Genomic DNA, 27,661 nt, shown 5'->3' on the forward strand with positions numbered 1-27,661 from the left:
CTTGGTCTCTGAGTCAGACAGATAAATCACACATTGTTGCCTCTCAATGTACAAACAAGCCACAGAGAGAGGGGGATAAGAGATAGAGGTGCTGAGAAAGAGAGAGGGGGAGAGAGAGGGAGAGAAAGGAAAATAGAGAGGGGTGAGAAAGAGAGAGACAGCAAGCAAAGAGAGAGGGGAAAAGAATGTGAGAAAGGAAGAGAGAGGGGTGAGCGAGAGAGAGAGAGAGAGAGAGACACAAGGAAAGGGAGAGGGGGAGAGAGAGAGGGGGAGAAAAAGGGAGAGAAAGGTAGAAAGAGGGGTGAGAGAGAGAGAGAGAGAGAGAGACACAAGGAAAGGGAGATGGGGAGAGAGAGAGGGGTGAGAGAGGTATGGAAAGAGAGAGGGGTAGCGAGGGAGAGAGGCAGGGAAAGAGAGAGGGGTGAGAGAGAGGAAAGGAAAGAGAGAGAGAAGACAAGGAAGGCTCTTAGGAACCTAAAAGTCCACCACATAAAATAGCTGTAGATGTCACTCTACTCTGAGTTAGGAGGCCACTTCATAAAGTCACCCCTTCTTTCCCCTCTCCTTTGTATTCCTTTTCTTTCTCCACCACTCTGTTGAGGACTTCTAATAGAATGTGGGTGGAGTCCAGGAGGTTTGTCTCCTTTCTCCACCACTCTGTTGAGGACTTCTAATAGAATGTGGGTGGAGTCCAGGAGGTTTGTCTCCTTTCTCCACCACTCTGTTGAGGACTTCTAATAGAATGTGGGTGGAGTCCAGGAGGTTTGTCTCCTTTCTCCACCACTCTGTTGAGGACTTCTAATAGAATGTGGGTGGAGTCCAGGAGGTTTGTCTCCTTTCTCCACCACTCTGTTGAGGACTTCTAATAGAATGTGGGTGGAGTTATTCTCTTTTCTCCGGGGTTCTGTTGATTTCTTCATCTATTTATTTATCCCTTAATCTGTAGGTGCCCGCCCTGTCCTTCTTTTCCCACGTCTTCCCATGTTACCATGACAACCATGTACTATTGCTTGCCCGATCCCAAAAGCCCCTTTAACCTGCTTCAACTCCTGACCTTTAACCTGCTTCAACTCCTGACCTATATTCTCATGACCAACTGAGGAAATGTAGTGTGTAGATCATTCTCCAGTGTACATGTTGGAAGACACACATATACACCCCCCACCCTCTCTCTCTCTCTTTCTCTCTCTCTCTCTCTCTCTCTCTCTCACACACATACACACACAGGTCAGAGCTGGTGTGTTTAGATATGCCTGCTTTACCGCTGATCACCTCCAAACTCTGAGAGAACCTCTGTCCCAGGGATTCCCTGGTGGGGTGTAAATAAGATCCCTGAGATCTCGCTCTGTTACCCACAGACAATCCCACGTGCACATACACACACACACACACACACACACACACACACACACACACACACACACACACACACACACACACACACACACAGGGCCAACAACGCACTCAGCCAAGCATAACAGCATGACGAGTCCAGGCCAAATATAAATGATTATTTTGGTATTAAAGGGATCCTTCCCCAGAGTCAGATGAACTTGTGGATACCATTTGTATGTCCTGCGTGCAATTTGAAGGAAGTTGCTAACTAGCGTTAGCGCAATGAGCAATGGTATCCACGAGTTAATCTGACTCTGGGGAAGTGGAGGAGGGTTTCATTGCCAAAATCTCTAAGTTTCTCTTTAAGCATTGTTTATACTTACCCCGTGGGCTTGGTCATAAACACTCTTCACATTTAGAGTTTCTATGCTTCAACTAAAGGTCAGAGCAGCCAAACTAGAAAGCTGTCTGGATGGAGTGTGTTAAAACCTGCATACAGATGTAGGATCTTAAATTGATCACCCTGCTGCAGGAGAACTTTCCTGCAAAACCGGACATTTCAAACTTGTAGTGTATTTGAGGTGTAAAAAGGCTTCATTTAAAAAAAGGCTTAATAATTTCTTACTTAATTTTCCATTCCGAAAAATGCATCATCCCCTACAATAATGTCCATGAATTCTAATCCACATCATCCTGTTGCTGCAGGATAATCTTTTACCAACGGAGCTACAGAGCTGAGTGAGCGGAGTGTTTGTTGATGAGGAAGGCAGAAGCCAGACAGTCACACATGTAGTTACACCCCTTCACCCACATCACATTAACAACATGTAGTTACCACCCTTCACCCACATCACATTTACAACATGTAGTTACACCACTACACCACTACACCCACCTCACATTAACAACATGTAGTTACACCACTACACCCACATCACATTAACAACATGTAGCTACATCCCTTCACCCACATCACATTAACAACATGTAGTTACACTACTACACCACTACCCCCACATCACATTAACAACATGTAGTTACACCCCTTCACCCACATCACATTAACAGCATGTAGTTACACCAGTACACCCACATCACATTAACAACATGTAGTTACACCACTACACCACTACACCCACATCACATTAACAACATGTAGTTACACCACTACACCCACATCACATTAACAACATGTAGATACACCAGTACACCCACATCACATTAACAACAGGTTCCCAGTAGAGAATAAGACCAAAAGTATGTGAAACATTGCAGTCACTGTAACCAGTAGATATTTCACTCCTAGCTCTCTTCACACTTCAGTTGTATACTATCCCCCCCAGCACACTTCACTCCCCCTCCATCCCTCTCCTTCTCCCCTGCGGCCAGTTAACAGTCCCTGTGTTGATGTGGTGAGTGTGTCGGTCGGTCCAGCGCAGGGCCAGGCCCCTCTGTGTAACGGGCCTCTCACACCTGGCTTCCATGCAGCACTGAGGTTGATTGACTCCAGGGCAGCCCTGCTTTTCTCAGACCCAGGGGACGGGGAGAGCTGGCTAGCATTCTCTTTATGACCCTATCAATGTGAACTGTGGACGGGACTGAGGTCTCCTTTGCAGAGGTTACTGAGTCATCTGGTCCACAGCACACTAACCCTAATCCTTACTCGCTCTCGCCACACACACACACACACACACACACACACACACACACACACACACACACACACACACACACACACACACACACACACACCCTAACTCTAACCCTAACTCAGCCATGGCCCCTGACATACTACAAGAGCACTGTGTGAGAGGTGTGAGGGGGGAGGGGGGCAAAATGGAGGGAAAAGTTAGGGCAATGACATCCAATGATATTTGAGGCACTAGTGGAGTAAAGTTTACTTAGTAAAGTTTAGTTTAGTTTTTTAGGATCCCCATTAGATACTGCACATGCAGCAGCTTCTCTTCCTGGAGTCCACATGAAACCGACAAATACATGACAAATTACAGAACGGTTATAGACAAGAACAACAGAAGATATTACATTACAATCACACTTTTTTTTCATTTTTTTTAAATAGTTATGTATTGGAAAGACACCAAGGGACAACAAAAGTTATATTTACACACTATTCATATATACATGTTCATATTCTTATATACAGTACAGTAAACTAGTGTTAGTTTACGTTTTCCATTACTTTTCCCCAAGACTAGTTAGACACATTCTTGGTTCGTCAAAGCCTTGTGCTTTGAGTACTTACAGCATAGTTACAGAATTGTTGTGTTTCTTGGAGAGGACTTTTGTTGAACTTCTGAACGTATAGGAACATTCCTCACACACCTGTCATAGCAGCTGCAGTCCAGAATACTGATATTATTCATCCCTGTGAGGAAAACCTCATGCTTCCTTCCCTGTATGCAACCTACATACAGTACCACACCTCGGTTCAAATAGTGTTTGTTTTCTTTAAAATACTTTATTTGTGCTAGAGTGCTTGATTGGGGGCTCCCAGGTGGCGCAGCGGCCCAAGGCACTGCATCTCAGTGCTAGAGGTGTCACCCTGGTTCGAATCCAGGCTGTATCACAACTGGCCATGATTGGATGCCCCATGGGGCGGCGCACAATTGGCCCAGCGTCGTCCGGGTTTGGCCGGTGTAGGCCATCATTGTAAATAATCATTTGTTCTTAAACTGACTTGCCTAGTTAAATAAAGGCAAAGAAAAATAAACGTTTTTAAAAACTAATATAAATGCATAAAATAAAGGGTGTATGAATTTGATTTTGCTTGGGGCAATGAATCCCGATGAACACTCCCAAAAGTGCAAGCCCTCCAGGCATGCTAAATTAAACACTAAAAAGTATTTGAAAGAAAACAAATACTATTGGAACCCATCTATGTAGATTCCAGTGCTGTAGCTGTCTGACAGGTGTAAATGTAATGCTTACGCAGACGGAGGGGAGTTATGTTGTACTCTGTCCAGAAGTATCAGCATATCAAATACGTTAAGCCCCACAATTCATTACGAGTTCTGTCCCTCTCTCTCACCCTCCGCCTCGCTCCCTCTCTGTCTGTTGGCTGTGGAGGACCGTAGAACGTTGCTACCATTGTGAGATCTCCTGCTTTTAATGACACGCCTGTTAGAGTCTAGCCACCACTCTGTAATGTTAATGTGACCACTCTGTAATGTTAAAACTGGCCTAATACACCCTGACATACAGAAACAGTTTGCTGAAATACTTCAAATGCTGGTGCGGTCTTGCTGCTCCCCTCCCACTGGTTTGTGCAGCAGGTTGGCTATGCTGCTCTGTTAGGACGCCTCCCAAATGGCACCCTATTCTGTTTATAGTGCACTACTTTTTGACCAGGGTCCATAGGGCTCTGGTCAGAAGTAGTGCACTATAAAGGGAATAGGGTGCCATTTGTGAGGTGTCCTAAGTGAAAGGCCATTTGTGAGGTGTCCTAAGTGAATGCGTGGACGGGGTAACAGTAGTGTTGGCGGTCCTGGTTGTTCTGTCTGGCTCTGTCCTTAAGGAGGGAGACCCCTACTGTGCCCCATCGGATAGATAAACATTTCCATACTGTATTAGCGTGACTAAGTCTGTGTGTGTGTGTGTGTGTGTGTGTGTGTGTGTGTGTGTGTGTGTGTGTGTGTGTGTGTGTGTGTGTGTGTGTGTGTGTGTGTGTGTGTGTGTGTGTGTGTGTCTGCGTGCGTGCGTGTTATCATGTAAGACAGTATTGCAGGAGAATATGATTCACTGAAAACTGACTTCAGTTGAAAAGCTCCCACAATGCCTTGGGGCTTCAGGAAATGTGAAAGGGGAGACCTTAGAATTGGACGGGAGGGAGACTGCACACACACCATGTGGTTTCTCTGAAAGGGTGGGTGGACAGGAGCGAGAGAGAGGGGTTTTCTGGTTCTGCAGCCTAGATCCCAGATCCCATCCTGTTCTCCAAGCCAGGAGGGTGTCACCGGGAATGTCACTGGAGCACCAACTGAATCCCAAACTACAAGCTTTAGTCCCAAATGGCACTAGAGCTCTATGGGCCCTTGTCAAAAGTAGTACACTATAAAGGGAATATAGTGCCATTTGGTATGCACCCCAAAAAGTGGAGTCCTGGTTTATAATGAGGTCCCATGGGAATGACAGGGCCTGGCTGTGTTCATACTGCATAGTTTCCAGTCTGTCTCCTACAGCTCTCATGGCCTAGCCTCGCAGTACACTGCCACTGCATACTCCTGTTACCACAGTCTCTGTGTGAAGCCTCTAATTCTCCTAAAACACACAATACTCTACGGCTGCTTTCAAAGCCATTTTCCTGGGGCTTGGTTGCCTCACCTGGCGGGTGAAGTGTTTGGTTTAGTTCCAGCAGGATATTATAGATAGATCCCAAATAGCACGCTTTTCCCTTTATAGTGCACTACTTTTGGCCATGGCCCACATAGGGAATAGGGTGCCATTGGGACTCTGCCTCACCCAGTGACAAGCCAGTTGTTATTTAGATGTGGTACAGTTCAGAGGGTCCAGCTCCTGTCTGCAGTACTGCAGTCTGCTGCCTGCTGCATTTTGCTGTGTATGGTAGTTCATGTCAGACAGATGTGGTGCCGCATGCCCACCCAGGTAGCTCTTGAAAGGCATGCTGTGGTAACTTCATCTTGTTTTCACTCTAACTCACATTTCGTTTTGTGTACAGGGAGACAGAAAGGGGGTTGAGGGAGGTAGTACAATTTTTTAAAATAATATTTAACCTTTATTTGACTAGGCAAGTCAATTGACAACAAATTATTTATTTGCACCAGCCAAACCCTGTACGATACTGAGCCAATAGTGCGCCGCCCTATGGGACTCCCAATCACGGCCGATTGTGATACAGCCTGGATTCGAACCAGGGTGTCTGCAGTGGTAATCCACATAAAGGCAGTTGGGGATGGTAATCCACATAAAGGCAGTTGGGGATGGTAATCCACATGAAGGCAGTTGAGGATGGTAATCCACATAAAGGCAGTTGGGGATGGTAGTCCACATAAAGGCAGTTGGGGATGGTAGTCCACATAAAGGCAGTTGGGGATGGTAATCCACATAAAGGCAGTTGGGGATGGTAATCCACATAAAGGCAGTTGGGGATGGTAGTCCACATGAAGGCAGTTGGGGATGGTAGTCCACATAAAGGCAGTTGGGGATGGTAGTCCACATAAAGGCAGTTGGGGATGGTAGTCCACATAAAGGCAGTTGGGGATGGTAATCCACATAAAGGCAGTTGGGGGTGGTAATTCACATGAAGGCAGTTGGGTGTGGTAATCCACATAAAGGCAGTTGGGGATGGTAATCCACATAAAGGCAGTTGGGGGTGGTAATCCACATAAAGGCAGTTGGGGGTGGTAATCCATATAAAGGCAGTTGGGGGTGATAATCCACATAAAGGCAGTTGGGGATGGTAATCCACATAAAGGCAGTTGGGGATGGTAATCCACATAAAGGCAGTTGGGGATGGTAATCCACATAAAGGCAGTTGGGGGTGGTAATCCACATAAAGGCAGTTGGGGATGGTAGTCCACATAAAGGCAGTTGGGGATGGTAGTCCACATAAAGGCAGTTGGGGATGGTAGTCCACATAAAGGCAGTTGGGGATGGTAATCCACATAAAGGCAGTTGGAGGTGGTAATCCACATAAAGGCAGTTGGGGGTGGTAATCCACATAAAGGCAGTTGGGGGTGGTAATTCTCAAAAACCCAGCAGCATTGCAGTTCTTGACACACTCAAACCGGTGCGCCTGGCACCTACTACCATACCCCGTTCAAAGGCACTTAAATATTTTGTCTTGCCCATTCACCCTCTCAATGGCTCACATACACTGAGTGTACAAAACATTAGGAACACTCTTTCCTGCTCTTTCCATGATGTAGACTGACCAGGTGAATCCAGGTGAAAAGTATTGCACTATATAAGTAATAGGGTGTTAATTGGGAGGCAGCCCTTAGGTTCTGTTCTCCAGTCACTGGAGTCCAAGGGAAGGTGGTATTTTCACACGTTTTTCAGCCTTCTGACTCCTGTCTGAGCCTGCACTCCCGTGATGACACGAGCTGCTCTCTCAGGAACCATTTCATGTCAGCGGAAATTTAGCAATTGAATACTACACACTGTCTCACCCTACATGCCACAGCTCTCCTCTGTGCTCCTCCAGCCAGGTTTAGGACTTGACTTCCACCATAGCCTACTTGACTTCCACCATAGCCTACCTGACTTCCAACACAACCTACTTGACTTCCACCATAGCCTACCTGACTTCCACCATAGCCTACCTGACTTCCAGCACAACCTACTTGACTTCCACCATAGCCTACCTGACTTCCACCATAGCCTACCTGACTTCCACCACAACCTACTTGGCTTCCACCACGGCCTCTGTGTGAAGTCAGTTCATTAGACATAACTCTGCCCCCGCAGCTGCAGAACGAACGAGGCTCAGAGAACCACAGGTTGATGGTAGCTCGCTATCCTATCCTGCAATCACAAAATGACTTTCCCTCTGGAAAATGTACAGATAAGAACTACCAATTCATGTATCAATGGCAGTTCAGAATGACTGAAACTTGACCTAGAATCTTGAACTAGAATAAAGAATCCAAACATCATGTAGTACTGTGAGTGGTTTTAATGGTGTTCCAAGGTTTGTTTGGTCCTGAGACATTTCAGGTGCTGTGAGTGGTTTTAATGGTGTTCCAAGGTTTGTTTTGTCCTGAGACATTTCAGGTGCTGTGAGTGGTTTTAATGGTGTTCCAAGGTTTGTTTGGTCCTGAGACATTTCAGGTGCTGTGAGTGGTTTTAATGGTGTTCCAAGGTTTGTTTGGTCCTGAGACATTTCAGGTGCTGTGAGTGGTTTTAATGGTGTTCCAAGGTTTGTTTGGTCCTGAGACATTTCAGGTGCTGTGAGTGGTTTTAATGGTGTTCCAAGGTTTGTTTGGTCCTGAGACATTTCAGGTGCTGTGAGTGGTTTTAATGGTGTTACAAGGTTTGTTTGGTCCTGAGAGATTTCAGGTACTGTGAGTGGTTTTAATGGTGTTCCAAGGTTAGTTTGGTCCTGAGAGATTTCAGGTGCTGTGAGTGGTTTTAATGGTGTTCCAAGGCTTGTTTGGTCCTGAGACATTTCGGGGGCTGTATATGAACTACAGCAAAGATTAAAGCGGCACGGTGGGCTGTCTAGCTCCCACCTATCCTTTCTTTGGATTGGTGGATGAATCTCATTATTGTAATCCTTTTTGGAATATTCGATGAGGGTTCTTGACGTCAACCACCTGTCAATGGAGATGAATGCTATGCTACTAGCATCATGCCATGAATATGCATTGCCATCTCTAGATAACTCTGATATAAAGTGTTTTTTCTCAAAGTTGCTGGAATGTCATCTGTCCTACAGTACCTATACCAGTACACTCATAACAACTTAAGCATTACAAAACTTATATTTGATCAAATAAACCTCACATAGCAAATAAGCCATACATTTTTTTGTTGACCAAATTCGAGTCTCTCATTGACCTCCATACAAAACAACTTTTTGGGTGGAAGAAACCATAAAAAAACACCACCTGCTAGAGGGGGACATATTTTCCACCGAGTTGGACCTCTCTTCCTCTCTGACTATAGTCTCCCCCACCTCCCCCTTTGTCAGACGCCCACACTCCCTTCCCCTCAACCCCACACACCAGCAGACAGCCAGCATCTGAACCCAATTCAACCTCGCCTGGCTGTTGACCTATATATTCTGACTGCTAATATGTTATTTTATTGTTACTACTTTCTTTGAATCTATTTGTTACTTTTCTTACTTGTTAACTGCATTGTTGGGTACGGGCTCGTTAAGTAAGCATTTCACCGTAAAGTCTACACTTGTTGTATTCGGTACATGTGGCAAATAAAATAACATTTGATTTGATTTGCTACAATCGCTCGCAGCACAAGGCCAGAACAATGTTTTCAACCTCTAGTGTATTTCAGTAAGACAAGGGGGCAGCTGCAGACTAGTTTATTGAATGTCTTCCATACAGTACTTCGACACATTTCGGCCGCTGATCATAGTATCTGAACTAATCATACTTGGAGAAAGATGTTTCACTCTTTATTTTGATATCAAGTTGATTTTACCGGCCCTCATGTCAGATAGTCTCTCACTTTTGTGTTTTTGTGATTGATGTGCTAAATGAAGAGGAAAACAACTGGACGACATATTAGCAGTGGGTTGCTGTACTCTCCATGCTGCCTAGCAGTCGACTGTTTCCTGGGTAGGATATCAGCATACGGCGGGCGATCCAGAGCCAATCTCACCACTTTTCTCAGAACAGCTGTAAGAATTTACCACAGCTCATCTTTCAGTTCATTTTACAAGGATAGTGCATTTCATGCCATTTCTATTCTCCAATGAGTTCAAATTTGGAATGGGCCAAGTACTGTACATCAGTTAGGCCCACTCCAGCAGCTCAAATGTCTTAGCCTTACTAATTTACTTTCCATTACCAGACAACTTTCCAATGCAGGACGTACTTCAATAGAGAGAGAATGCTTATCATAGTCCCATTACTGCAGTAATACTACAATGATTCCCTTTGCCTGTGTGTTGAACCGCAGTAACGTTGAGGTGTGTGCTAGAGCCTGGCTGTCTGTTCAGACAGCACCCTCTGCCTGTTGTACAGCACCTCTCAGTAAGACCCTGAGACGGCCAGATCTGGCTCAACAGAGCTCTGGAACAGTTTCCACGGTTTCCATCCTTCACTTCCTGCTGTTAGTTCATTTTGTTTGTTTGCTTGTTTGTGTGTCTTTTGGGGATATACAGACTGATTGAATTTGTGCCTGTATAGACCTAACCGTAAATTACCATAAAATACTGGCAGGGCGTCTGAGAATGGGGAGCATGCACTCCCCCTAACTCCCTGTTGATTTATACTGTAGGGGTTGGCAGCTAGCTAGATTTGTGCTAGCTTTGTGTAACCTCTGTGCTAGCTTTGTGTTAGCTCTGTGCTAACTATGTGTTAGGTCTGTGCTAGTTTTGTGTTAGCTCTGTGCTAGTTTTGTGTTGGATCTGTGCTCTGCTTTTCGTAGCTCTGTGCAAGCTTTCCGTTAGCTCTGTGCTAGCTCTGAACTGGCTGAGGCAACATGGCTATAATGGCTTCAGTGATCAGTAGGAGGGCTGCTGATTGACTAAATCTAATGAAGAGGTCCCAGTGAATTTATGGCACTGGAGCAGAACATTTAAAGGGGGATTTAATTGCTCCAAGTAATAAAGCTGTCTTATTACAAGGGAGAGATTCTAAATTCAAACCCAATCGGAGAAGGAGACGAGGGAGAGAAAGAGGGATAGCAGACATGCAGCAAAAGGAAATCTGTCCTCTCTCAAATGTCGACTAACTCACTGGGCCCAGTAGGGAAAAACCTCACACATCATCTAGAGTAAAAAAGAGCCCAAGTGGAAGGCAGTCTTGGTATTTCTCTCAGCCAGCCTTCACTCCCAGATAGCCTAGTATAAGAAACCCTCAGCTCTGTAACTGTAACAAAAACCCTGGCTTAAGCACTTCTGGCAAAGCCTGCGTTCTCCGGTATGGGCCGGGACATTGCAGAGCCGTGAGTGCAGTGTGCAATGCAGGGCTAATGAAGAGCAGAATCAGATAAGAGACTGTTACAAGTTGTATTGTAATGGATAACGATTTGGCCAGAAACCCAAAAAGCCCTTCTAAAATAAATGTTGCTTGCTGACAGACAGTTTGAAAGTTTGGCTGACCCAGTTTTTGGTGAAATGTGAAATGTAAATGAATCCAAGCAGCCAAAGAGGGGTTGACTGGAGGGTGGGAGGGGGAAGAAGGATTTTGTGGGAGGATTGGTTGAGGGGGGCTCTGCGCCGTAAGAGTGGACTTTTCAAGTCAGGCCCCTCACGTTTATTGTCGTCACCTTAACCCTGGAATGGATCTTACCTCTTCTCTGGTGGTAGAGAGGCACTTCCTGGACATTCCTGGGGCTTTGGAGTGTAATTGCTGCGGTTAAAGGAGTGGGAGAAGCCTGAAAACTAGGCTTCCTCCAGACCTCAGTGGCTAGACTCCCCCTGCCTCTGGATCTCTCTCTCTCTCTCTCTCTCTCGCTCTCTCTCTCTCTCTCTCTCTCTCTCTCTCTCTCTCTCTCTCTCTCTCTCTCTCTCTCTCTCTCTCTCTCTCTCTCTCTCTTTCTCTCTCTCTCTCTCTCTCTCTCTCTCTCTCTCTCTCTCTCTCTCTCTCTCTCTCTCTCTCTCTCTCTCTCTCTCTCAAGGCCAGAGCTGTGGTTCTCAGGGACCAACCCAACTTTCTCTCTCTCTCTCTCCTTGTCTCTCTCTCTCTCTCTCTCTCTCTCTCTCTCTCTCTCTCTCTCTCTCTCTCTCTCTCTCGTCACAGGGACCAACCCAACTCTCTCTTTCTCTCTCTCCTTGTCTCTCTCTCTCTCGTCACAGGGACCAACCCAAGTGTCTCTCTCTCTCTCTCGTCACAGGGACCAACCCAAGTGTCTCTCTCTCTCTGTCTCTGTCTCCTTTCTTATACCCTTATCATACTATTGTGCCGACCCAAACCGTACTGGATGGCTTATTCACTATTGTGCCGACCCAAACCGTACTGGATGGCTTATTCACTATTGTGCCGACCCAAACCATACTGGATGGCTTATTCACTATTGTGCCGACCCAAACCATACTGGATGGCTTATTTTATTTCCTTTCTAGCACGGTTCCAGCAACAAGGGTTAAAGTGTAACCAGGCTAGTGCAGTATAGCTCGACTTGGCTCGCCTTAGTAGTCTCCTTCCCCCCCTCTGGCTCTGTGCTTTTCCTACAGGTCAATGCACCTCAAGCACCGTCAGTCACAGCCTCTGAGAGAGACTAAGTTGATTGAAAGGTCTATAGTGAGAGACTGAAGACCAGATGCCAGGGCTTGCTCATTGAACACTTCCAAACAGAAATCTATTCCATCCCGGGTACAGATAATGTAAACGTTTTTCACTCTCTCTCTCTTTTCCCAACGCCTTCCATCCATTTAAATTCTAGTCACAGCCCTTTGAAGGCATGCTGTTGTCTGCCAGCCTCTCATTACTTGATAATCCACATGCAGGGAGGGCAGGCCGGGGGACCGAACTGAACTGAGCAATGTTATTGTTGTCCTTTGTGTGAGGCGCTGCAGAACTATAGACCTGCTCTTGATTACTAGCGATGAAGGCCCACATTTTTGGCATGACATCAGTGTCTGAGGCAGGCAGGCAGAAGGAAGGGAAGGAGCCTTGGTCTATACAGGCTCAGGCCTCACATGCTCTTCTAATTACTCTCTCCTGGAGTTATTGATGGGTGTCTGCTTCAGTATTACAGAACAAAGACCAGACTCTGGATCAGAGGTTCACCTCTACAGCTCCACTCTGTTCCTCATGTCTGGATCAGGAGGTTCACCTCTATAGCTCCACTCTGCTCCTCATGTCTGGATCAGGAGGTTCACCTCTATAGCTCCACTCTGCTCCTCATGTCTGGATCAGGAGGTTCACCTCTATAGCTCCACTCTGCTCCTCATGCCGGTAACGATCACACAGTACACGTTACAGTACAATACACAGGGCCAGTGTTGTTGAACGCTCAGCAGGACATAACGTTATGGAACGTTCAGATAGAAATACATTATATAGAACATGTCTTTCTAACATGTAGAATAAGTTATCAGGTCCGCTCTATTCTTGACATTTCTATCTGCAATGTTCCACATTTGCTTTTTAAGTTGCGTGGGAGTTGACCTGGAATGGGAAGTGGGCCATTATGAAATGATTATGATCACAACAACAATAGCCACCACAGCTACAATATGCAAGCAACTTTTTTTTGTGGTATCCAAATAGTTTTTTCCAGGCCTGTTTCATGGGTAATTGATTCACAATGATGTGGAAATAATGCTCAGTTGCTGGGACTTCTCAGCTGATTGCTGATTTGATATTTCCTAAAACCATTTCCCAGCAGTCTCTTAATGTAGCTGCTACACCTAGGATAGTCCTTTACATGATGTTTTCTCCATGAATCTTTCAGCTTTTCTACTGATTGTTGCTACTCTGAAACATCAGTAAGGTGTGGTACTGTCATTAAAGACAACATTAATGTTCTGTATCCACAGGCGTAAAGAGCCTCATTAGAGACCAGTCACTTCTAACCTAGCTGTCGTTAATGGACATTCCTGTGAATGTACTGGTAGTTCAGTCGATGGGTACTGTGTTCTGGTCTGCACAGGTGTGCTGCACAGATAAGACATTTAGAATAACATTGTGGGTCAAAGGTCAGCTACCAACTTAAAATACCCATGTGGCCTAAGAGGTACCAAGCCAAGGTCATGACCATTATCAATAATTTGAAGTCAATGTGTGGTTATCTTAGTAGGCTTTAGAGCTCTTGTGTTTGCTTTGCAGTGGGACCCATTACGTTCATTGGAGGGGTCGGTGGTTAGAACTGGAAGACGGATGGAACCAGTTTCCTCGTTGAGAACACAACCATGCAACATATGTAACCTGACACCAAATTCTTGGTATGGAGAGAGAGAAATCAAAGTTTGACATGTTTCGCATCGTTGGGCGGCTCGTTCATTCTCACTTTATAATCCACTTCTCACAAGCCGCACAGATCCCTTGTGACAACACATACTGTAGGAATTCATTACAGAGTCACGCTGGTTGAACAGCTGTATATTAACTCATTACTCTAGTCACTCCTCTGTCAGCACCACTGTCATAGCAGAGAGGGTGAGTCGCAGGAGAGGGCGGGCAGGGCCTCGCTTCAGTCTCCTCTAACCCGGGAGGGTTAATCACCTTTTAGTAAGCACACTCTGATGTGGTCTGCTTTGATATGGCAGGCACTCTGTCTGTCTGTCTGTCTGTCTGTCTGTCTGTCTGTCTGTCTGTCTGTCTGTCTGTACATTTGCTCACTCCTCTGGCTTTGACACACTTGTGAAAATACAACCCTCTTCTACACACACACACACACACACACACACACACACACACACACACACACACACACACACACACACACACACACACACACACACACACACACACTTCTATCATTCCAGTGGAGAGAGAGGTGGAGTGTGTGGAATGTTCTATCCTGACATGTTGTGAGTAAATAGGCCTGATTGGTTAGCAGCGGCAACAGTGGATGGACAGACTGACTGACAGACAGACAGACTGACAGACAGACAGACTGCGTGTGAAATGGAACCCTATTCCCTACATACCGCACTACTAGGGCCCAAAGGGCTCTAGTCAAGAGTAGTGCACTATGCAGGGGATAGGGTGCCATTTGGGACATAACCAAAGAGACAAACAGTACAGCTGCACCTGGGAATCTTGGACCCAAACGGAGCAGGCAGCACATTCATCATGTGTCCTACCCCCACGCATGGGATGGGATAGACAGACTGGGAAACATACAACAGTAGCCACCTGGGTCTGGTCTGCAGACCTCTCCTTGTAGTTCCACTGAAACAGTTTCCGTTTTGACTCCTCACAATGACAAACTGGCACACAGCACTGTGCTCTGAGACAGACCTGGGTTCAAATAGTCTTTATTTTTTCCCTTTCTGATACTCTGCTCGAGTGACATGGAGTATGGAAAAGTACTTGCGGATGAATATGAAAATCTGAGTATTCCAAAATGATTTTTACATTGATCAGAAATAAATGTCCCGAAACACACATGCATGACAAGTATTCTTCCTCATTTGAACTTTCTCTTTCATGGCTTTCCAGACTGTTCTCCTCTGTCAGCAACGAGACTCACACAGACTGACAGACAGACACAACTAGTTGTCCTGCCTTAGATGCATGATGTATGTTTATACTGGGTGTTTTCACCCCCTGTTTATCTTCTATCTCAACATACAGTTACAGTAGAGTGGTGTAAAGTCCTGGTGGTGTGGAGTGGTGTAAAGTGGTGCTGGTGCTCTGCCCAGTAGAGTGGTGTAAAGTGGTGCTGGTCCCGGTGGTGTGGAGTGGTGTAAAGTGGTGCTGGTCCCGGCGGTCTGTAGTGGTGTAAAGTGGTACTGGTCCCGGTGGTGTGGAGTGGTGTAAAGTGGTGCTGGTCCCGGTGTTCTGTAGTGGTGTAAAGTGGTGCTGGTCCCAGTGTTCTGTAGTGGTGTAAGGTGGTGCTGGCCCCGGTGGTGGGTAGTGGTGTAAAGTGATGCTGGTCCCAGTGTTCTGTAGTGGTGTAAAGTGGTGCTGGTCCCAGTGTTCTGTAGTGGTGTAAGGTGGTGCTGGTCCCGGTTGTGTGGAGTGGTGTAAAGTGGTGCTGGTCCCGGTTGTGTGGAGTGGTGTAAAGTGGTGCTGGTCACGGTGTTCAGTAGTGGTGTAAAGTGGTGCTGGTCCCGGTGGTCTTTAATGGTGGAAAGTGGTGCTGGTCCCAGTGGTGTAAAGTGGTGCTGGTCCCGGTGTTCTGTTGTGGTGTAAAGTGGTGCTGGTCCCAGTGGTGTGGAGTGATGTAAAGTGGTGCTGGTCCCGGTGGTCTGTAGTGGTGTAAAGTGATGCTGGTCCCGGTGGTCTGTAGTGGTGTAAAGTGGTGCTGGTCCCGGTGGTCTGTAGTGGTGTAAAGTGATGCTGGTCCCGGTGGTGTGGAGGGGTGTAAAGTGGTGCTGGTCCCGGTGGTGTGTAGTGGTGTAAAGTGGTGCTGGTCCCGGTGTTCTGTAGTGGTGTAAAGTGGTGCTGGTCCCGGTGGTGTGTAGTGGTGTAAAGTGGTGCTGGTCCCGGTGGTGTGTAGTGGTGTAAAGTGGTGCTGGCCCCAGTGGTGTGGAGTGATGTAAAGTGGTGCTGGTCCCAGTGGTGTGGAGTGGTGTAAAGTGGTGCTGGTCCCGGTGGTCTGTAGTGGTGTAAAGTGGTGCTGGTCCCGGTGGTCTGTAGTGGTGTAAAGTGGTGCTGGTCCCGGTGTTCTGTAGTGGTGTAAAGTGGTGCTGGTCCCGGTGGTCTGTAGTAGTGTAAAGTGATGCTGGTCCCGGTGGTCTTTAGTGGTGTAAAGTGGTGCTGGTCCCGGTGGTGTGTAGTGGTGTAAAGTGGTGCTGAAACTTAAGAAGGGGAAGCATCGACATAGAGCACATAGATCTACTGCTTCTTAGACTCATTTCTATGTGAATTTGTCAGGGTCGCCCCAAAAAGTTACACACTACAGCTTGAACTTAACTCAAATATGAACTCACAGAGCATTTCACTCTTAGCCTATAACAAACCAACCCCCTAAAAAAGGAAGATTTTTGTGCTTTGCTCCATCCGATCCTATCCACAGCTACTTGTTACCCTCTTTTCTCATCCTCTCCCCCCTTTTCTGTTTCCCTCTTCAACGTACGGAAGCCCAGGGTGCATTTTTAGTGCCCTCCCATAGAGGTCCCTCAGCTCCTGTTATGACCCTTATTTATGTATCCTGTTACAAATGGAAGTCGTGTCAGGGTCCGGTGAGCAAGGCTGCTCAAATATTTCCCTTTCAGTTGTGACTGTCTGACAAATTGAGGGATGACTGGACTGGACAGACACTTCTTCTTCACTGAATGTTGTGTTTTGTTTGAGGCCCATGTCTGTCTGAAAACTCTGGACCTGCTTGCTTGATTTACTGCAAAGTGGGGGTAGAGTAATGTCTCTGTCCCTGACCACTCTCTCACACCAGCGTGTGTGTGTGTGTGTGTGTGTGTGTGTGTGTGTGTGTGTGTGTGTGTGTGTGTGTGTGTGTGTGTGTGTGTGTGTGTGTGTGTGTGTGTGTGTGTGTGTAAGAGTCAACTCTCAACAATAACAACAGGACATCATTATTATAAGGTGATATTTGATGATGGTGATGAGGATGGTGTACTACAATCTGGTACAACACGGTCAGTATGTGGTGGAAGCCTGTCAATCTGTCCCACAGGTTGTCTTATCCAAGCATGGCTGGAATGTGTCTTATCTAAGCCTGGCTGGAATGTTTCTTATCCAAGCATGGCTAGAATGTATCTTATCTAAGCATGGCTGGAATGTGTCTTATCCAAGCATGGCTGGAATGTGTCTTATCCAAGTATGGCTGGAATGTGTCTTATCTAAGCCTGGCTGGAATGTATCTTATCTAAGCATGGCTATAATGTGTCTTATCAAAGCATGGCTGGAATGTGTCTTATCTAAGCCTGGGTAGAATGTGTCTTATCTAAGCATGGCTGGAATGTGTCTTATCTAAGCCTGGGTAGAATGTGTCTTAAGCATGGCTGGAATGTGCTAAGCCTGGCTGGAATGTGTCTTATCTAAGCCTGGGTAGAATGTGTCTTATCTAAGCATGGCTGGAATGTGTCTTATCTAAGCATGGCTGGAATGTGTCTTATCTAAGCCTGGGTAGAATGTGTCTTATCTAAGCATGGCTGGAATGTGTCTTATCTAAGCCTGGCTGGAATGTGTCTTATCTAAGCCTGGGTAGAATGTGTCTTATCTAAGCATGGCTGGAATGTGTCTTATCCAAGCATGGCTGGAATGTATCTTATCCATGCATGGCTGGAATGTGTCTTTTCTAAGCATGGCTGGAATGTGTCTTATCCAAGCATGGCTGGAATGTGTATTATCAAAGCATGGCTGGAATGTATCTTACCTAAGCATGGCTAGAATGTTTCTTATCCAAGCATGGCTGGAATGTGTCTTATCTAAGCCTGGCTAGAATGTATCTTATCCAAGCCTGGCTAGAATGTATCTTATCCAAGCCTGGCTAGAATGTGTCTTATCAAAGCATAGCTGGAATGTGTCTTATCCAAGCATGGCTGGAATGTATCTTATCCATGCATGGCTAGAATGTGTCTTATCTAAGCATGGCTGGAATGTATCTTACCTAAGCATGGCTAGAATGTTTCTTATCCAAGCATGGCTGGAATGTGTCTTATCTAAGCCTGGCTAGAATGTATCTTATCCAAGCCTGGCTAGAATGTATCTTATCCAAGCATGGCTGGAATGTGTCTTATCCAAGCATGGCTAGAATGTGTCTTATCCAAGCATGACTGGAATGTATCTTATCCAAGCATGGCTGGAATGTGTCTTATCTAAGCCTGGCTGGAATGTATCTTATCCAAGCATGGCTAGAATGTATCTTATCCAAGCATGGCTAGAATGTGTCTTATCTAAGCCTGGCTGGAATGTATCTTGTCCAAGCATGGCTAGAATTGTCCAAGCATGGCTAGAAGTATCCAGGCATGGCTATAATGTATCTTATCCAAGCATGGCTAGAATGTGTCTTATCCAGGCATGGCTATAATGTATCTTATCCAAGCATGGCTAGAATGTGTCTTATCCAGGCATGGCTATAATGTATCTTATCCAAGCATGGCTAGAATGTGTCTTATCCAGGCATGGCTATAATGTATCTTATCCAAGCATGCCTAGAATGTGTCTTATCTAAGCCTGGCTGGAATGTATCTTATCCAAGCATGGCTGGAATGTATCTTATCCAAGCATGCCTAGAATGTGTCTTATCTGCTGGAATGTATCTTATCCAAGCATGCCTAGAATGTGTCTTATCTAAGCCTGGCTGGAATGTATCTTATCCAAGCCTGGCTGGAATGTATCTTATCCAAGCATTGGCTAGAATGTGTCTTATCTAAGCATGGCTAGAATGTGTCTTATCCAAGCATGGCTAGAATGTGTCTTATCTAAGCATGGCTAGAATGTGTCTTATCCAGGCATGGCTATAATGTATCTTATCCAAGCATGCCTAGAATGTGTCTTATCTAAGCTGGCTGGAATGTGTCTTATCCAGGCATGGCTATAATGTATCTTATCCAAGCATGGCTAGAATGTGTCTTATCCAGGCATGGCTATAATGTATCTTATCCAAGCATGCCTAGAATGTGTCTTATCCAGGCATGGCTATAATGTATCTTATCCAAGCATGCCTAGAATGTGTCTTATCTAAGCATGGCTAGAATGTGTCTTATCCAGGCATGGCTATAATGTATCTTATCCAAGCATGGCTAGAATGTGTCTTATCCAGGCATGGCTATAATGTATCTTATCCAAGCCTGGCTGGAATGTGTCTTATCTAAGCCTGGCTGGAATGTATCTTATCCAAGCCTGGCTGGAATGTGTCTTATCCAAGCATGCCTAGAATGTGTCTTATCTAAGCCTGGCTGGAATGTATCTTATCCAAGCCTGGCTGGAATGTATCTTATCCAAGCATGGCTAGAATGTGTCTTATCCAGGCATGGCTAGAATGTATCCTTTCCAAGCATGGCTAGAATGTGTCTTATCTAAGCATGGCTAGAATGTGTCTTATCCAGGCATGGCTAGAATGTATCCTTTCCAAGCATGGCTAGAATGTATCCATATGTGTTCCATTCTCCTAATATTCAGTGGTATTATTTTGTGTCGATCAACAAGTCGTTGTTTAAGTCAACTGGGCTCTGTTAATTATAGTAACACTTAGCAACCGCCTATAGATACAGAACCCTCCATCACACAGACAGTTAGACACGGCAGATGAGAACAACCTAGTCAAAGAAGGAACACACTTGTTCAGTATATCTCTCTGTTGTCATCTGGCTTTGGTTCAACTGTAGATCATGTCTGTCATTATTTACAATGTCATTATTCTGACTTCATAGCAATCTGAAATGAATGGATATCTTCACCTTGTGTTCATATCAGATGTTGTTGAACTTTCTGCTCATACAGTGTTGGTAACGTTGCATGAATGGGGGAATGTGTCTGTCTCCTCATAGTGTATGTCTACAGTGCAGCTGGAGCTAGGTCAGAGGCATTCCAACATTAGTGACAATCTGGTTAGCATTATCTACATGTCAAGGAAAGGAAAGATCCCTTGTCTGCCACTATTGATGTTCTGTAGTTCCGTCTCTCCCTCCCTCACTTTTCATCCCTCTCTCATTTCACTCATATGACTTGGTTTGGATTTGGTATTATGGGAAGTGGGGATTTTTCTTCACGTCTGGTCCAGTGTTGTGTTTCTATGGTGATGTCCTTGCTGTCTCTCTCCTAAAGAGTTAGTTATCTCTTCCTAACTGGTCCAGTGTTGTGTTTCTATGGTGATGTCCTTGCTGTCTCTCTCCTAAAGAGTTAGTTATCTCTTCCTAACTGGTCCAGTGTTGTGTTTCTATGGTGATGTGCTTGCTGTCGCTCTCCTAAAGAGTTAGTTATCTCTTCCTAACTGGTCCAGTGTTGTGTTTCTATGGTGATGTCCTTGCTGTCTCTCTCCTAAAGAGTTAGTTATCTCTTCCTAACTGGTCCAGTGTTGTGTTTCTATGGTGATGTCCTTGCTGTCTCTCTCCTAAAGAGTTAGTTATCTCTTCCTAACTGGTCCAGTGTTGTGTTTCTATGGTGATGTCCTTGCTGTCTCTCTCCTAAAGAGTTAGTTATCTCTTCCTAACTGGTCCAGTGTTGTGTTTCTATGGTGATGTCCTTGCTGTCTCTCTCCTAAAGAGTTAGTTATCTCTTCCTAACTGGTCCAGTGTTGTGTTTCTATGGTGATGTCCTTGCTGTCTCTCTCCTAAAGAGTTAGTTATCTCTTCCTAACTGGTCCAGTGTTGTGTTTCTATGGTGATGTCCTTGCTGTCTCTCTCCTAAAGAGTTAGTTATCTCTTCCTAACTGGTCCAGTGTTGTGTTTCTATGGTGATGTCCTTGCTGTCTCTCTCCTAAAGAGTTAGTTATCTCTTCCTAACTGGTCCAGCATACTGTTCCTCACATGAGTCACTCTCTTTAGAGGCTTATAGAATTCTAAAGAGTATAGGGAACATCAGTGAGGAGGTTTTTCCCACTCTTGGGGGTGATGTGCAGGACAGATGGATATGGGTCTGTGCAGTCAGTCTTATGGCAAACAGAATAGAATAACATAACTGGAATGGCAGATGTGTGTCTAACCTAGATAGAGGAGAGGGGAGGGAGAGCCACAGCACTGCCTGCCATGGCACAGACAGAACTAGCCCCATCTTTCATTTGTTCCCTGGTATTTTTATGACAACTCATCAGGTTCATGTGCAACGGGCCCATTCTTGTAACCAAACACAGAGCTGCAGAAACAAGCGTCTCTCTCTTTCTATTCAATCCTCTCTCTCTCTCTCTCTCTCTCTCTCTCTCTCTCTCTCTCTCTCTCTCTCTCTCTCTCTCTCTCTCTCTCTCTCTATCTCTCTCTCTCTCTCTCAATTAAATTAAACTCTTCCTGTCTCTCTCTCTCTCTCTCTCTCTCTCTCTCTCTCTCTCTCTCTCTCTCTCTCTCTCTCTCTCTCTCTCTCTCTCTCTCTCTCTCTCTCTCACCCACTCTCTCTCGCTCTCTCTCTCTCTCTCTCTCTCTCTCTCTCTCTCTCTCTCTCTCTCTCGCCCACTCTCTCTCAATTCAATTAAACTCTTCCTCTCTCTGTCTCTCTCCAGCTCTGGGACAGATCATGCTGTATGTGGATGGAATGAACGGCCTCATAAGTCACAACGAAACCGTCCAATGGCTTTACACACTCGTTGGATCCAAGGTACAGTACGAAGTTACCAAAGGAAATATCATTGTACTTTTGCATTTGACCATATAACAACTGTAAAACATGCATCCATCCTCTGATGGCCAGGTCAATCTATTTTCTTCCCCAATCCCTCTCTCTCTTTCTTTCTCTGTCTCTCTCTGTCCCCTCCCTCCTTCTTTCTCTCTCTCTCTCTCTCTTTCTCTCTTTCTCTGTCTCTCTCTCTCCTCTCTCTCTGTCTCTCTCTCTTTCTCTCTTTCTTTGTCTCTCTGTCTCCTCTCTCCTTCTCTCTCCTTCTCTCACTTTCTCTGTCCTCTCTTTCTATCTCGTCCACTCTCTCTCTGTCCTTTCAATCTCTGTCTTTCTCTCTCTCTCCCTCTTTCTCCTCTGTGAGAGAGTGTCTCTGCATTTCCTGCTCTAACCGATTATTCTCTCCTCTGCTCCTTCTTCCTGGCCAAGTGTAACACACAGCATGGTTTTGATCATGTCCCGATCAGGCATTCACTTTATTACACACAGATCTTCACATCCCTTCCTTTTTTTTCTCTGTTTCTCTGTCTTTCCTTCTCTTTTCTGGCTTTACATTCTGACTGTACCATGCCTTGGCATTATTCACCCCTACAAGTACAACCCCTGTTCCCTTATTTCCTATACATCCTCTATCAGGCCATTATCTCAACCACTCAGGGCTGTCAGAGCAGGAAAACCTCTTATCGGGCACTATGTAATGACACATTTAAACCCTATCAGTGGTTAACATGCATGCTGTACCTTGTTGGTGACATTTAAACCCTATCAGTGGTTAACATGCATGCTGTACCTCGTTGGTGACATTTAAACCCTATCAGTGGTTAACATGCATGCTGTACCTCGTTGGTGACATTTAAACCCTATCAGTGGTTAACATGCATGCTGTACCTCGTTGGTCACATTTAAACCCTATCAGTGGTTAACATGCATGCTGTACCTCGTTGGTGACATTTAAACCCTATCAGTGGTTAACATGCATGCTGTACCTCGTTGGCGACATTTAAACCCTATCAGTGGTTAACATGCATGCTGTACCTCGTTGGTGACATTTAAACCCTATCAGTGGTTAACATGCATGCTGGACCTCGTTGGTCACTGAAGCAGTTATAACATGCAGAATGAGATTGATATGGTCCCTGGTGCATAAAACCTTTTTCTGCTCTGCTGTGTGTGTGTGTGTGTGTGTGTGTGTGTGTGTGTGTGTGTGTGTGTGTGTGTGTGTGTGTGTGTGTGTGTGTGTGTGTGTGTGTGTGTGTGTGTGTGTGTAGTTCCGTCTGGTAGTGAAGACAGCTCTGAAACTGTTACTGGTGTTTGTGGAGTACACTGAACCCAACACTGCCCTGCTCATCCATGCTGTCAACACCGTGGACACCAAGAGAGGTAGGAGAGACCAGACCACTAACCTACACACACACATTGTAGACACCGCGGGAGGTAAGTGTGTGTGTTTATTGAAAAAGACTGTAACTCTCTCCTCTGGTGGGGTTCAGTTACCTGCCTCTGTAAAAGCTCCACACTGTGTCCTCTCCAGTAGTGGGGGGAGGTGTTTTGTCTCAACTCTGTCTAAGCCCATCACTCCTGTGGCTGTGTAAGGAGAGAGAACCAGATACCAGGAGCTCTGGGTAAGACTGAGACGGTCCATGACCCCACTGTCTGACTGCAGCGCTGCCTCATGTTCACACACACACACACACACACACACACACACACACACACTACTACTACCCTGGAAACTGTTCAGGACACTTGAGCTGCCTACAACTAGTCCAATTGTACATGATCTACTCCTGATATCATTACTGGTTCAGCTTCTATTAGTCTAATATCACATGATCTACTCCTGATATCATTACAGTTTCAGCTTCTATTAGTCTAATATCACATGATCTACTCCTGATATCATTACTGTTTCAGCTTCTATTAGTCTAATATTACTCGATCAACTCCTGATATCATTAGAGTTTCAGCTTCTATTAGTCTAATATCACATGATCTACTCCTGATATCATTACAGTTTCAGCTTCTATTAGTCTAATATTACATGATCTACTCCTGATATCATTACTGTTTCAGCTTCTATTAGTCTAATATCACATGATCTACTCCTGATATCATTAGAGTTTCAGCTTCTATTCATCTAATATCACATGATCTACTCCTGATATCATTAGAGTTTCAGCTTCTATTAGTCTAATATCACATGATCTACTCCTGATATCATTACAGTTTCAGCTTCTATTCGTCTAATATCACATGATCTACTCCTGATATCATTACAGTTTCAGCTTCTATTAGTCTAATATCACATGATCTACTCCTGATATCATTACTGTTTCAACTTCTATTAGTCTAATATCACATGATCTACTCCTGATATCATTACTGTTTCAACTTCTATTAGTCTAATATCACATGATCTACTCCTGATATCATTACTGTTTCAGCTTCTATTAGTCTAATATCACATGATCTACTCCTGATATCATTAGAGTTTCAGCTTCTATTAGTCTAATATCACATGATCTACTCCTGATATCATTACTGTTTCAGCTTCTATTATTCTAATATCACATGATCTACTCCTGATATCTTTACAGTTTCAGCTTCTATTTGTCTAATATCACATGATCTACTCCTGATATCATTACAGTTTCAGCTTCTATTAGTCTAATATCACATGATCTACTCCTGATATCATTACTGTTTCAACTTCTATTAGTCTAATATCACATGATCTACTCCTGATATCATTACAGTTTCAGCTTCTATTAGTCTAATATCACATGATCTACTCCTGATATCTTTACAGTTTCAGCTTCTATTTGTCTAATATCACATGATCTACTCCTGATATCATTACAGTTTCAGCTTCTATTAGTCTAATATCACATGATCTACTCCTGATATCATTACTGTTTCAGCTTCTATTAGTTTAATATCACATAATCTACTCCTGATATCATTACTGTTTCAGCTTCTATTAATCTAATATCACATAATCTACTCCTGATATCCATATGGCACTGGTTTATTTGAATGCAGAGCATATGTGGATTGTGGTACCTTTGGACCGACTGTGTGGTGCATGCTTTGTGGTGCAGGCTGTAAGCTGTGGTCCAATGCCATGGAGATTCTGGAGGAGAAGGATGGGGTGGACACAGAGCTGCTGGTGTATGCCATGACCCTCATCAACAAGGTCAGTCTCTCTTCATTCCTCTCTCTCTCTTCATCTCTTTTTCTCTCTCTCTCTCTACATATTTTTCTCTCTCTACATTTCACTCGCATCTCTTTGTCTTCTATTTCTTTCACTCTTTCTACATCTCTCTCTCTCGAATTACATCTATTTCTACATCTCTCTCTTTACAACTCTCTCTCTCTCTCTCTCTCTCTCTCTCTCTCTCTCTCTCTCTCTCTCTCTCTCTCTCTCTCTCTCTCTCCCAAATGATGACATTTGTGTGTGTGTTTCAGACTCTAGCGGGCCTGCCTGACCAGGACTCATTCTATGACGTGGTGGACTGTTTGGAGGAGCAGGGCATGGAGGCCATGTCTCAGAGACACCGTAGCAGGAAGGGAACAGACCTGGACCTCATGGAGCAGTTTAACATCTACGAGGTACCTCCACCTCCTCGGCTTAGTGGAATTCACTTCCTGGCTTAGTCACTTAACTAGTTTGTTGTAGAAACACTAGCAGAGCACTATAGGTACAAAACTTGGTCAAATATACAAATAAATCCTTGACCAGCTTGATTTAGTTTGTCCTCAATGGGACCAATGGAAAAGTCCTAAGTGTTGACCCATGTCTGCTTGGGACCTCATGTCCCCTGCTAGTCTAACTGTTCCCTGCTGTGCCTCCAGACTGCTCTGCGCCATGAGGACGGGGACGACGAGAGCCAGCCACCTACCGTGGGTCGGAAGAACCGGCGGCGTGCCAGCGTGGGGGGCACCAACGACCGGCGAGGCCTGGAGAGGAGACGCAGCCGGAGACACTCCCTCCAGAACGGGAGAGGACTCACCTCAGCCCCCGCTTCCCCCAGCAGCCCTCACTCTCACGGAGGACACAACGGTAGCTTCCTGCCCTTCGGAGGCCAGGGCATCGACGACGTCAGCGAAAGGTAAGTTGTAGCGGAGGAGAGTGGGTGATGGGTGGGGCAAACAGGAGAAGGGGAAGGGGAGAAGTAGAAAGTGTGAATGGGTTAAAGGGAGAAGCATATCCCTGCTTCTGTTATTAACTGAAACTTGCCAATATGATCTTAAATGGTCAGCTGAAGTGGTTCGGTTTATTTTTACTTCACTACCCAGAGAAGTCAGCTGTGAGGAATTGGAAAACACACAGATGATTCTGGATCCACGATACAGTTCAGAACAGGAAAGGATTCGACTGCCAGTGTTGTATTACGTTATAGTCTGGGACAGATGTGTGTGTTCCAACCAGAGTCAATATGAATGAAGAACGTCATTATATAGTAATAAAAGAGAGACAGAGCATGGGCTGCTGTTTCAAAGTGACGTTTAGATTCATCTTCAGACTGTCAACGTTTTGTGAGCTCGTGGAGCTGCTGAAGGAAATAGGAACCTTCTGTAAACAGTGATAGGAATTATTAGGAGTTATTATTCATTATTAGGAGTTATTATTGGTTATTAGGAGTTATTATTAGTTATTACTGTGCTCGTGTCCCAAATGACACCCTATTACCTATGTAGTGCACTACTTTTGGCAGTAAAGGTACCATTTGGGATGCATCCCTGTATGTGTCCTATCTGTCACAAGTCATGTTTCCCTTTGAGGGAGTGTTTGTTGAATTTCAACCAACACTGCAGTAGTTTTCCTTCAATAATGTTAATGTGTACACAACCACTATGAATTCATGCTTAACTAAAGCAAAATAATAATGCCTATTGAAATTTAAATACTGCAACATCTCATTTACATAAGTATTCACACCCCTGAGTCAATACTTTGTAGAAGCACCTTTGGCTGCGATTTCAGTTGTGAGTCTTTCTGGGTAAGTCTCTAAGAGCTTTCCACACCTGCATTGTGTAACACTTGCCCATTATTCTATTCAAAATTCTTCAAGCTCTGTCAAATTGGTTGTTAATTATTGCTAGACAACCATTTTCAGGTCTTGCAATAGATTTTCAAACAGAGTTGTAAGTCTAAACTGTAGCTGGGCCACTCAGGAGTATCCACTGTCTTCTTGCTAAGCAACTCCAATGTAGATTTGGCCTTGTGTTTTAGGTTATTGTCCTTCTGAAAAGTGAATTCATCTCCCAGGGTCTGGTGATCAGCAGACTGAACTAAGTTTTCCTCTAGGATTTAGCTCCATTCCATTTATTTGTTATCCTGAAAAATGATTATAAGCATACCCATAACATGATGCAGCCACCACTATGCTTAAAAATATGGATAGTGGTACAATGTGTTGTATTAGATTTGCCCCAAACATAAAACTTTGTATTCAGGACAAAAAGGGAATTGCTTTGCCACATTTTTTGCAGTATTACTTTAGTGCCTTGTTGCAAAAAGATGCATGTTTAGGAATATTTTGATTCTGTACAGGCTTCCTTTTCACTCTTTCAATTAGGTTAGAATGGTGGAGTAACTACAATGTTGTTGATCCATCCTCATTTTCCTCCTATCACAGCCATTAAACTCTGTAAGTGTTTTAAAGTCACCATTGGCCTCATACTTTGTAGTGACTGTGTGTATTGATACACCACCCAAAGTGTAATTAATAACCACCATGCTCAAAGGGATATTCAATGTCTGCTTTTTTATTTTGACCTATCGACCAATAGGTGCGAGGCATTGGAAAACCTCCCTG

The 27,661-nt window shown here is 44.8% G+C and overlaps 1 protein-coding gene across 1 annotated transcript in view; it reads left to right on the forward strand.

Annotated features, from left to right (window-relative positions):
* The window catches only part of LOC139404835 (FH1/FH2 domain-containing protein 3-like), a gene marked incomplete at its 3' end in the record, with an annotated part of 179,976 nt that overhangs the window by 127,370 nt on the left and 24,945 nt on the right, over positions 1-27,661 (forward strand). The window contains exons 5-9 of the mRNA XM_071147365.1: positions 21,730-21,824; positions 23,108-23,219; positions 24,941-25,035; positions 25,308-25,451; positions 25,695-25,951. Of these exons, the coding sequence (XP_071003466.1) occupies positions 21,730-21,824; positions 23,108-23,219; positions 24,941-25,035; positions 25,308-25,451; positions 25,695-25,951 (703 nt within the window). The remainder of the gene's footprint in view (positions 1-21,729; positions 21,825-23,107; positions 23,220-24,940; positions 25,036-25,307; positions 25,452-25,694; positions 25,952-27,661) is intronic.

The sequence above is a fragment of the Oncorhynchus clarkii genome, unplaced genomic scaffold (genome assembly GCF_045791955.1).
Source record: "Oncorhynchus clarkii lewisi isolate Uvic-CL-2024 unplaced genomic scaffold, UVic_Ocla_1.0 unplaced_contig_10754_pilon_pilon, whole genome shotgun sequence".
Classification (NCBI taxonomy): domain Eukaryota; kingdom Metazoa; phylum Chordata; class Actinopteri; order Salmoniformes; family Salmonidae; genus Oncorhynchus; species Oncorhynchus clarkii.